At 52.1% G+C, this 12,477-nt stretch overlaps 1 protein-coding gene across 1 annotated transcript in view; it reads left to right on the forward strand.

The window, feature by feature from the left end:
- The window catches only part of ABLIM2 (actin binding LIM protein family member 2), a 135,652-nt gene that overhangs the window by 39,020 nt on the left and 84,155 nt on the right, over window positions 1-12,477 (forward strand). The window contains exons 3-4 of the mRNA XM_080796991.1: window positions 5,253-5,436; window positions 12,128-12,243. Of these exons, the coding sequence (XP_080653117.1) occupies window positions 5,253-5,436; window positions 12,128-12,243 (300 nt within the window). The remainder of the gene's footprint in view (window positions 1-5,252; window positions 5,437-12,127; window positions 12,244-12,477) is intronic.

The raw sequence follows: 12,477 nt of genomic DNA on the forward strand, positions 1-12,477 counted from the left end.
AGCAACATGGATATTGATTGTCTTAACCTGAAGTCTGGAAGTGGCCCCTTTAACCCCTGAGAGTTGGTTAATGTAACAGCTCAACAAGGTCCTTAACGACCGGGTTCTTTTTCTGCTTCCCCACCCTCACCATCCCCTCTCCCCCTCCCTCATCCTATGCATGGCAGCAGTGCCTCTCCTCATGGTCTCAGAGTGGCTGCTGTAGCTCCAAGCATCACATCCTCCCAGGGTAGCATCCAACTGGAGAAGGGGTTGGAGAGGGGGGGATATGCACAGGCAAAGGGCTCTCCCCTGACGTGATTCTCCCTTTGGCCAGGGAGAACCCTTTCCCCAAGGTCCCCCAAAGTCTTCAAATAGGATTCATTGGTTAGAACTGGGTCCCAGGCCCACCCACACCGGCACAGAGGACCGGAAAGGAGGGCGGTGACTCCCTGAGACCAGTCCCGTCTGTCCCCGGGTGGGCATGTTGCCAGGTAAACATGTTTAGCACAGCTTCTCACCAGAGGCCCCAGTGTAATGGGTTCTTGCCACCTTGGCACTTATTGGGTGGGCCCAGGTTACCTGGGAAAATCCATGAAATGGTTGTGTAATTATACTCTTCTTCATGGATGCTCCAGCCTTGTGCTTTGATGCCTGGAGGCCTGGGTACAAATCTCACCCCTGTCACCGCTGCTCATGTGGGTCTCATACACGTTTCCTAACCTTGGGGTTCATGCATCAATGATCTCTTGGGCACCTACTGTATGCACGCCGTGTTCTGGGTGCTTGAGAGGCATTCGTGAGCAAAATGGCTATGTTTGTCCTTGTGGAGATCATGTCCTAGTGCGGGGGACAGACCATAAAACACTGGATAGGATAGATACATTTTGTTTAGGTGCCCTATAGGGAATGTGGAAGAGGGGCTCAGGAAAGGCAGGCATGGGAATGAGGGAGGAGTTGCTATTTCCAACTGGGTAATCAGGGTGGGCCTCATGGAGGAGGTGAACTGAGTGACGACTTGAGGGATATTTGGGAAGAGACTTGCAGACAGAGGGAGCATCCTGGTGGACTCGGGGACAGGCCAGAGCAGAATGAACGATGGGGAGGGGGGTTCTTGTGAGACACCTGACTCTGACACCTAGGGACGATGGACAGAGGAGGGCTCTGGTCCACCTTTGTTTCCAGAGACCGCTTTGGGTGTGCCATGTGGGCACGCAGTGGACATGCAGGGAAGGGCCTAGGGGCCAGAGCCCATCGTGTCCACCCTGCGAGGACATGTGATTCTGGCTGGAGTGGAAATCCAGTCAGCTCTATTCTCATGCTGCAAAACAGTATAAAAGTGTGCCAAACATGGTGCAAAAGTGCTTGCATTTTCTCCTTTTGGGGCCTTCCCGGGGTATTTATGAGAAACCAGCCAAGGGCTTCCAGAACCGAAGGAAAGCTTCAGATACATGGGCACCATCCACCTGCCCAGGGCACGTTCCTTCCACACAGTCAGGCCCACGCAGGGTGCTCAAGGATCCACAGACCACGTGGCAGGATGAGACTGGCGACAGGGGACTGTTGGTACAGATGGAGGGTCCCGGAGGGCAGGGGTTGGGCAAGCCCTGGCTGGCCGTGGCCATGAACCCCAGGGTTGGCTCATTCTGATCAGGCCGTGGGGGCCACCTCCAGCTGCTCCCTCTTCTATCCCCCAGCACAGAGAGGTGTAGGGGATAGTGGGTCACATCCCTCCGGGGTCACTCAAGGGGATCCCTGTCGGGTTCAGTGTGCAGCCTCCCCCGTCCTCTCCTCTGTGAGTCTCTTTACCTAGACGTTATGTCATAGCCCTACTTCTGTGCCCACGATCCCATCATGTAAGGTCTTCAACGTCAAGTTGCTCACACCCAGACTGCCAGACTCTGAACCCAGTGTAGGTGTGCCAGGGTGTGTAATGAAGCAGCAACAACTCTTAGGGGGTTCCTGGTCATTTCCTGGGGAAAAAGTCCCCAAAAGGAGGTTGATGGTCAGAGGGTAGGAGTGGTTTTCGTGTTCTTTAGAGTCAGCACCAAACAGTGTTCCAGAAATTATCTCCCCACCGCTGCCCATGCTGCTGAGCATTTCTTGTAAATGACCATAGGGAAGTGGGGGAGACCGACACTCGGGGTCACCCACAGCTGCTCCGCTCACCTGTATCGGTGTTGACTAATTCGACAGGGAAGATAGAATGTCATGACTGCCCCGATGAGAATTTTTTAGATTACTAATGAATCTGGAGTTTTGATTTTGAGCGGGCAGAGGTCGGGGTTTTGACTATGACCTGACGAGCTTGGGGCAGCTGTAGGCTGGCCAGGAGCGGGGGTGACCAGCAGGGACAGGCGAGCCGGGAAAGTGGCTACATTGACTCTCCCAGGGTCTGCAATGCTGACTCACGGGGTCTCAGCCTGGGCACATTTCCATCCAGGGTATGCCAGCATATGCTTGCAAAGATCAGGAAGAGAGCCAGACGTCAAAGTCCGGGTACTCTTGGGCCCTCTGGTGCTCCAGGGCTGTCTTTTCACAGAAAAAGATGCCTAGCAGGGCCCCGGTGGGCTATGCTTCCCAAGTCGGGGTACCTCTGCTGGGCATGCACCGTGATACAAGATGACACCAACGGTTTACACTCTCCTGCTGGGTGTGGGGAGTTCAGGTCTGGCCACAGCCTCAGCCTCCGGGGATGAGCCACATGGGTGCATCCACAGCCTTGATGGGGCCCTGCGTAACTCGGGGCTCAGAGGATGCTTTTCTGTGCAGCTGTTTTTACTTTGGAAGTGGGCTGGATTCCAAAGGAGGCTGCAGAGGCCAGAGAGGCTCAGGAGCTTGCCCAGGGTGCACAGCCAAGTGCACAGGTGACGCAGGGATCCAGAGCCAGGCTGCTCCAGCCTCTGGGTTCTCAGTTGTCTGCAGAGCTAACATCTCCTCCATGCACCGCTCCGGTGTCTGGAACAGGGAGAAGCATGTGCCGCCCCGTGGCCCTGGCAAGGGGACAGGGGGACCCCGGAGAGGCCCACTACCTCCCCTGGTATGGGGGATGGGCCGAGCTGAGGGTGCACCCCTCTCTGCAGGGACGCCTGGGCCCCCAGGTGGCAAGTGAAAGGACAGGTGGCAGGCAGGGAGTAGTGAGGCATGAGCTGAGGGGGGCCGCCGCTGACCGGGCCGAGCAGACCAGGCCCCGGGGTACCCCGACTCCCTGGAGGTTCCATCTCCAGACCCCAACCTTCCACAGCTGCGCTTCTGAAACCTGCCCTGCCTGAGAAGGCGCCTGGGGCTGGGCATGGGGCTTCTGGGCCGCCCTCACCTCCTGGCCTCCCGGCCCTAAGCCAGGGAGCGGTTGCCTGCGGGCTCCCTTGACCAGACACTGGGAGCTTCCCTCCGTCACTCCCGCCCTTTGTGCTGATGCATGAAGGCTTTCCTTTGTGTCTCAACTGACCTACCAACACGTATAACGTCTGTGTTATTTTGATAGCTTTCTACTAATCTTTGGGGAAAAAAATAACCCAATCCAGATAACTTATTAAATGTTTGGAGCCTTGTGACCACAAGAAATTCCTAATAAACCAATGTCCACGTTGACTCTGGAATTTTTTGTTGTAGAGAGCACAATGTGGCACTTCCACTCTTTTTATTAGTTATTTTTTTTATTAGTTTCAGGGGTAGGGGTCAGTGATTCATCAGTCTGATATCACACCCAGTGCTCATTACACCAAGTGCCCTCCTTACTGCCCATCCCCCACCTCCCTCCCCTCCAGCAGCCCTTGGTTTGTTTCCTAATGATTGAGAGTCTACTAGGGTTTGTCTTCCTCTCTGATTTTGTCTTGTTCTATTTATCCCTCCCTTCCCCTATGATCCTGTTTTGTTTCTTAAGTTCCACCTATGAGTGAGATCCTATGACAATTGTCTTTCTATGACTGACTTATTTCATTTAGCTTAATACCCTCTACTTGCATCCATGTCGTTGCCAATGGCAAGATTTCATCCTTTTGATGGCTGTGTAATATTCCATTTTATATATACACCGCATCTTCTTTATCCATTCCTCTGTTGGTGGCCATCTGGGCTCTTTCCACAGTTTGGCGACTGTGGACACTGCTGCTATGAACATCGGGGGCCTTATATCCATGCACCGTGCTTTAGGGAAGTTGAGCGGACGTGGGTTTCCAAGCAGAAATGGGACAAGGTGAAGTTTCTGCTTTTACCGAGAGTTGGCTATGGGTTTTGCAAGGAGGCGTTGGTGGTCTTGCTTTGACATCTACCCTCCACTCGATGTGCCCAAAAGGATGACATGAGTTAAATGTCAAGATGCTGATCCTTAGAACTCACCAGAAATAGCATCCTTTGCAATCAGCTGTTCGGTCGATGAAGCATTTTCAGTGTTGATTCAAAAATATGGTGAAGGAAGAAGGAAGGGAGACAGGAAGGAAGGAAAGACATGGTTTTCAGGATGCTGCCTGGGGGCCGGGACCCATAAGGACCCAGCTGACCGGGCTGGCAGGACCAGGGTGCAGGGTGTCCTCCTCGCCTCTGGCGAGGAGGGGCTGGGCCAGCAGGGGTGGGTAGAGGCAGCTCCCTCTGAAACCATGTGTGTCTCCCACATGCCCCTGGGCTGGAGGGTGTGTGTGGGGGTTGGATGAGTGGGTGTCCCACACTCAGACTGGCAGGCTGTCCAGAGAAAGTCGCCCCATTCCCCACCTGGCAAAGTGCCCAGAAAGGATTCATGTTCCAGTGTTCACTGTCTCCCTCCCTCCTGTGGGAGGTCTGGCCTTGTCTGCACTGTGGGAGACAGACATTGGGACACGGAAATAGGCCGGAGTCGGGGAGGGGGCAACAGGGTTTCTCTGCCCCCCAGGGGCAACCATGGGATGCACCTGTCCTCCACCACACGGGATTGGGATCTTCCCACCCAGAACAGAGCACCTTCCTGCTTCGTTGTATTTCTTGCTGGGAACAGCCCTATTGAAGTCACAGAGGGGCTTGAGGGCATCCACACATCACCCCTGCTGGGCTCGCAGGTGCTGGCCCCTTTGCATAGCCTCCTTCTTGTCCTGGATCGGTGCTACTTTTCTGGAAGCTTCCCCAAGAAAGTCCACTCAGCACCAGGCTGGGGGGTCAGAGCCATGGTCTGTTCCTGGAACCCGGCCCCCCAGGGGTTCAACGAGTCACCCCAGATTTGCCCTGGGATCTGTATCAAGGGGGAGCTGTGTGTGGCGGGACCTGATGGGCAGTCAGCAGCCCGCCAATGCTGTGTCTCCCCCCAGCATGCGGCTGTGACCTGGCCGAGGGTGGCTTCTTTGTGCGGCAGGGAGAGTACATCTGCACGCGGGACTACCAGCGTCTATACGGGACTCGCTGCTTCAGCTGCGACCAGTTCATTGAGGGTGAGGTGGTGTCAGCCCTGGGCAAGACCTACCACCCCGACTGCTTCGTGTGCGCCACGTGCCGGTGAGTCGGGACTGCTGGGCTGCTGGCTCCTGCGCCACTCCTCCTCCCCTCTCCCTCCTGCCTCCTCCATCCACCTCCCTCCTTCCCTCCTCCCTCTGTCCTCCTCCCTCCTCTCTCCTTCCCTCCTCTCTCCTCCCTCCATTCTCTGTCCTCCTCCCTCCCTCCAACCTCCTCCCCTCACCCTCCTCCCTCCTTCCCTCCCTCCTATTCCCCTCTCCCTCCTCCCTCCTTCCCTCCTCTCTCCTCTCTCCATCCTCCTCCCTCCCTCCATTCTCCTCCCTTCTCCCTCCTCCCTCCTCCTCCTTCTCCTCCCCCTGTTCTTCTGCCTCCTCTCTCCCTTCTCTTCCCCCTCCTCCCCCCATCCTCCTGCCTCCTCCCTCCTCACTCCATCTTCCTCCTTCCATCCCTCCTCCCTTCTGCTGGGCCACAGCTGGGAGGGGAGGTAGAGCACAACCCCGAGGTGGCAGGTGGACACAGGACGGCTATACACCAAGACATACCTTTGTCCAGCCCCAGAACATGCAGGCCTCCACCCTTTGCCTGAAGGGAAGGACCAGGCCCTCCTTCCTGGGGGTGGTGGTGGTGGTGATGGCACAGAAGCAGGTTCAGAGGATGCCAACATGGGGCTTTCTTGGGCTCTGGGAAGGAGCTCACTCCCCACCCTCCTCGGCCCCCTTGCTGAGCTCCTCTCCTCCCAGCATCCTCCATGTGTTTCTTCCCTCACATTGGTGCCTGTGGGGTCCACACTTCACCCCATCCTTGCCCACCCGCCACCACCCCTCAGCTGCTCCCAGGTCCTTGATCTGTGGGTGGCCCCTCACCCACCCACTGGGTGCATGGCCCCTAAGCATTGGTGTCTTCCAGATTTGGGGAAGGGTCCGTCTCTTTCTAGAATCTTCCCAGCCACCACCCCCATGCAGGTCTTAAAGTGTGCCTACTTGGGGTCCTGCCACGACCTCTGCACTGGGTCCCTACCTCCCCTCTCTCTGTCTTTCCTCCCTACTGCCCCCTGGAATCCATGAGAAAGGCCCAAAGCAGGGAGGAGGTGGAGGATTGCTGCACTTAGAAAGAGCCTAACCCTCCCAGCAGGGGCTCAGCCAGCTCCCTGCTCCACCCAGCACCTCTGGGGACTTAGGAGAGAGCCCAGAAGCAGCTTTCCCATGTGAGCAACCTCCTGCACCCCACGCCCTGCCCTAGACACACTACTCCCAGGAAGAAGTTCTATGTCGAAGATGCAAAGAGTAAAAAGAACCCTGAGTTTATCTTCTGCTCTGTTTTCTCGGTCTCACCACACCCAGTTTCAAGGGGGACTTTTTGAGTGTTGTTGCCAAAGCTGTTGTCTGTGGTTAGGGCTTGTGTGCTGGATAGAAGTGGATGTTTTCATCAGAGGGATGCAGAGAGGAGGGAACAATGACAGGGAATATTTCTAATGAGAGTCACTGTGCTGTTGCAGCATGTGTGGGTCTCAGAGTTCCCACAAGGACAATCCAATGTTTGATTGCTGTGCACGCAGCTTAGAGACAAGGGGACATAATCAGAATAAGTTTGAAAGATCACCTCTGGATAATCTTCCATTTTTAAAATAACAACAGAGAGCTCTGTCACACTGGAGTAACTGGGCCAGACTTACACCCTCTGTACACAATTGCAACACTCTACATGAATTAATTGTTTGGGGGCATTGGGGCACAGTCTGCTTGGGACTAAGAGCAGGACCACAAAGGCAACGGACCCTGCAACCACCCAGCTTTTTGCCTGGCAACAGTTCCTGGAGTGGCACTACCGGGAGAGGAGACTGGGTCAGGAGGCAGTGATAAGAGCAGCAGGGGCTGTGTGCCAGGGGGAGGGGGCCACACAGAGCAAATGCAGAGAGCAACATAGGGGCACCTTTGAGACATCACTGAACACAAAGCCATGTAGGCATAGAGGACATTTCACAAGGTGGACAAAGAGTGGCTGGATTGCTGTAAGCTGAATGGTTCCCAAGGCTGGGAGACATTCAAGATGTGACCCAGGTATGCAGTGGGGATGCTAAAAAAAAGTTTTGCATTATTAGTGGGAGTAAAATAGCCCAAGAGCAAAGGCTACAAGCACCTACTGAAATGAAGGACAGAATAAACCCCCAAAGGTTTGCACTGATCTGCAAATGGGCTAACTGCCTTCCAGCACTCTTCACAGGAAGACGGGAAATCCAGCCCTGAGCAACATAGCATTGACAGCACCCAACATCCACTCAGGTGTTACTAGCCATAGAAGCTGGGCATTGAGACCCAAAGCCAGAAGAAAAACCCAATAGCCGTGGGATCCAGAAATGAGAGGGATGTGAAACCAGCAGATGGTGGCTTTGAAACAGTATTGAAAATATGCTTAGGTATTTAAAGGAGAAGAGAAGTCATATGGAAGGAATAAAAAGATGCCAAGTGGAAATTCTGAAAATGAAAAAGGCAATTTCTGAGATGACAGATCCCTTCAAAGGAATTAGCAATAGATTAGGTATTGAGGAGGAAAGGCTTGGTGAACCTGAAGACATAAGAACAGAAACTATACAGACTAAAGCAAAGAGACAGAAAAGACTGGAACACATGAAGACAGCTTCAGGGATCTGCATATAAAGAATCTTTCTGCCTGTCTGGGCTGAGAGGGGGAAACCCTGGAGGTGGGGGAAGGCCAAATAATTGAAGAGATAATGGTTGAAAATTTTCCAATCCTGTTGAAAACTATAAACCCATGGATCCAGGAATCTTGATAAACCCCAAGCAGGAAAAACATGACAGAAACATACTAAGTCCATCATAGCCAAATTTCTGAAAAATAATAAGAAGAAATCTAACACGGAGCAAGAGAAAAGACCCACATGATAAAGAGTGGAATGAAAGAATGACTGCAGATTTTTTACCTGAACTATGCACCCCCAGGAGACAATAGCATCTTTAAAGAGCTATAAGGAAAAAAAAAATCAAACAATTTCCATACCATGGAAAAGAAAGAAAGAGAGAGAGAGAGAAAGAGAGAAAGTAATTAAGGAAGGAAAGGGAAAAAAGAAAGACTTTCAATAAATGAAGGCAAGACCACTAAAGAGTATGGGGTTGCTTTGTTGGGGTGATGAAAAAGTCCTCAAACTGATCATGGGGACACATGCGTGAGTCTGAATACACTAGAAACCGTTGAATCACACACACTGAATGGTATGAACGTTATGTACCGGCACATTGAACTTTGCAGATACTGCATTTTTTTACCAGCTGAAGGTTCATGACCACCCTGCATCGAGCAAGTGTGTCAGTGCCATTTTCTGACAGTATTTGCTCACTTCATGTCACTGTGTCACCTCTTGGTAACTCTCACAAAATGCCAAACTTTTGTATGATTATATTTTTCATGCTGGTCTGTGATCAGTGATTACGACTTCTGAAAGTTCAGATGATGGCTAGCGTATTTTTTCACAATAAAGGACTTTTTATTAAGGTATGTACTTTGGTTTTTAGACTTATTGCTATTTCACCTTTAATAGACTACAGTGTAAACATCACTTTTCTATGCACTGGGAAATCAGAAGATACATTTGACTTGCTTTATTGCAATATTTGCTTTATTGCAGTGGTCTGGAACTGAAACTGAAGTATCTCCAAGATGTATGTGATTAAAATAACATGAATAAATGTGTCTGCCCTGGAAAAAAAGATGAAGGCAAAATAAAGACTTCTGTAGACACACAAAAGCTGAGAGAACTTGTTGCCAGCACACCTAAGTGACAGTAAAGTTAGAAGAAGAAAAATGATGTCAAAAGATGTTGGTAAAGTACAGAAGCAACCCATCAACTGGTAGATAAAATATGTCTGATGAGGGACTGACATCCAAAATATATAAAGAATTTCTGTAAGTCATCAATAAGAAGATAAACAAAAACCTTATTAAAAATGGGCAGAATAGTTTAACAGACACTCCACAGAAGAATCAATGCAAATAACCATAAGCACATGCAACAGAGTAGATTAAAATGGTAGAACACCATCATCTAGCCACCAGAATGGCTAAAGCTAAAAAGGTGGGTGTTGACGAAGATATGAAGCTGAAGGAATGCTCATTTATTGCCAGGGTGACTGCAAAGTAGTACAACTTGCCTGGAAATCAGTTTGGCAGTTGTTATAAATGGAGAGTTAACCTGTGACCCAGTGATTCCACTCCTAGGTATGTACCCAAGAGAAGTGGAAGCACATGTCCATGGACAGACTTGTCGCCAAATGTTCCTATCAGTTTTATTTGTAACAGTCCCAAACTGGAAAGAACCCAGATGCCTTTCAGCAATGAATGGAATCATGTTGTCCCTCATCTGGCCAGTGGAGCACCACTCCACAGTGACAAGGGACAAGCTGTGGATGTACACAGCTGCAGGAGTGAATGTCAGGGGTAGGGCGCTGAACCAGCCATGGAAGCCTATGTACTGTGTGATTCCATGTGCCTGCAGTTGCAATTCTAGGAAAGGCATTTCCAATCCACAGCAGCAGAATGCCCACCATGGTCGCCTGGGGCCATGGGTGGTGGTGGGGGTGACCATAGAGTCACAGGGGACTTTTTGCAGTGGACAGAATGTCCCATATCATGACTGTGGTGTTGCTAACATGAATGAGTGCATTTGTCAAAGTATATTTCAATAAAGTTGAGCTAATAAAATAATAGCTATCATTTATTCAGCCCCACCTGGTCCCAGGCAGTATGCTAGATCTTTCAATGCAGTTTGTCCAATGGATGGTTGGATGGATGGATGGAAGGAAGGGAAATGGACAGATGGATAGATGGATATGGAAGGATGGATGGATGGATGAATGGATGGATGATACATGGATGTGTAGATGGAAGGACGGATGGGTGAAGAGAGGGAGGGAGGGTGGGAGGATTGAATAAGAACCCCATGAGATAGATATTTTAAGTCCCACTTTACAGGTGAGAAACAGGACTCACACAGGGTGAGTAACTTACTCTTGGTTACACAGCCAGAGACCCTGTCAGAGCACATGCTCAGTCTAGCCCAATACCCAACACCCCGCACTACCCAGCCAGCAGCAGCACTCTAGGAGAGAGCAGCAGGGCACGATGTTGACGGCAGGTGACACAGCTGCAAAAGCTCTGGGCCCTGAGGAGTCAGGTCTACGGGTTCGTCTCCCAAGCCTGGGGAGGGGGATTAGCTCATCCTGTACGTGTTCTGGGTCCGCAAGAGCAGGGACTGGCCCCTGGGGCCCCAGAACACATCTGCTGGATGAACACCAGCCATGCAAGGTGAGGGCTAGGGCAGGCTCTGTTGCAGGGAGGGACACTGCCGGCTTGGGACTGGCCAGGGGCTGGTGTGACCGGGCAGGCTGCATGGGGAGGCCAGGCAGGAGGGGGCTCTGAGTCAGTCATTCACTCACTCACTCACTCATTCACTCATTAGGAAGTACCTACTGAGCACCCAGTTGCTCCATGGGATTGTCCAGCCCCGAGAAGGCAGAGGGCAGACACGAAGGTTTAACCTGAGCAAAGGGCATGTCCTGGTGCAGAGAATCCTGCAGGCTACTGCCCCAGAGCCCTTCCCTGGCCAGGCTCTGCTGGGGAAGGAAAGTGGCCCCCGGGGCAGCTGGGAGCTCAGTGGCAGCAGGTGGCCAGGATGGACACTGGCAGGACACTGAAATCGATCTTCCAGCCCTGCCTACAGGTGGCCTGTCCCTCCCTTGCTGGAGAACAGCCACCTTACCCATCTCTCAGGCACCAGGGGGGACATTCTTGGTGCAGGGACGCAATGTGGCTCTCTGCTGCTTCTACGCAGCCTGCACCAGGGCTGGGACTCAGTCTGGATGAGGGATTTCAGCGATGCCAAAAAAAAAAAAAAAAAAATCAACAATTAAGGTACATGATATTTTAATGTGATAGTTAAAAAAATTAAAAATTAATACAAAAACATCCATGATAAGCAAAATGCCGAACTTAAATAGAGAAGGGAGAGAATATGTGATACCTTTGTGTCTACAAGGCTTGTACAAGGCACTGACTTCTTCGAGGTCCAAGTGGGTACATAAATCAGAGGGCTTTGGAGTCTGAACAGGTCTAGGTTTGACTCTAGGTTTGACATGCATCAGTTGTCTGTCCTTGGAAAAGTTAACTACCCTCTCTGAACTTCAGTTTTCTCACCTGCAGAGAAAAAAATGAAGGAAAATTCAGCTTGGACAAATGTCCTGGAGTTATTACATGAGGCACAAATATGGGGTAGCTACTGTAATTTGTGGCACCTGGCACGCAGTAGGTGCTCAATAAATGCTGGCAGGTGCCATTGTTGCTGAACTGATATGAACAAAGCATCCTGGATGGTCAGAGGAGGCAGGGGTGAATGGAGGAGGGGGTGGTTGAGGCTGCCTGGTCCGTTGCCACATGCCAAGCAACAGGCTGGCCCTCGCTCTTCCTCACCAGGGCCCCGCCATCCTGCCTGTTTGTGCAGAAGGGGACCAACCAAGGCTAGGGTGTTGGGTATGAGCTGAGACTCACATGGCAGGAACGCAGGGGTGCCTGGATGGGGAGGTGCTGTATCCTCAGCCTGAGGTGCCTGTCTCCATGAGGCCCCAGGCAGGTGGTGCTATATGGGGGGGGGTGTCTTTTCCCCCCGCCCCCACCCAGGAGAAAAGCAGGAGGCGATCCTGGCTGGTCATGTGCTCTCTTGTTTCAGGTTGCCCTTTCCGCCGGGGGACCGAGTGACCTTCAACGGGAAGGAATGCATGTGTCAGAAGTGCTCCCTGCCCAAGACAGCAGGCAGCAGCGCGCACCTGTCCCAGGGCCTCTGGAGTAAGTGGGTGCAGAGGGGTTGGGGTGAAGGGGAAGCAGGAGGGACCTGACCACCCGGACCCAAAGCAGAAGAAATGGGAGTGAACGGTGACTGTGGACAGACAGACACAGGGAGGGAACCAGAGACAGAAGTCTCTGGGAGTCTCTGCCCTCCAGCCTGCCTCCTCCAGGAAGCCTCCCAGCTTCCTCTGGTCCTCCCCTACACACACACACACACACACACACACACACACA

This window comes from Martes martes (assembly GCF_963455335.1).
Source record: "Martes martes genome assembly, chromosome: 2".
NCBI lineage: Eukaryota > Metazoa > Chordata > Mammalia > Carnivora > Mustelidae > Martes > Martes martes.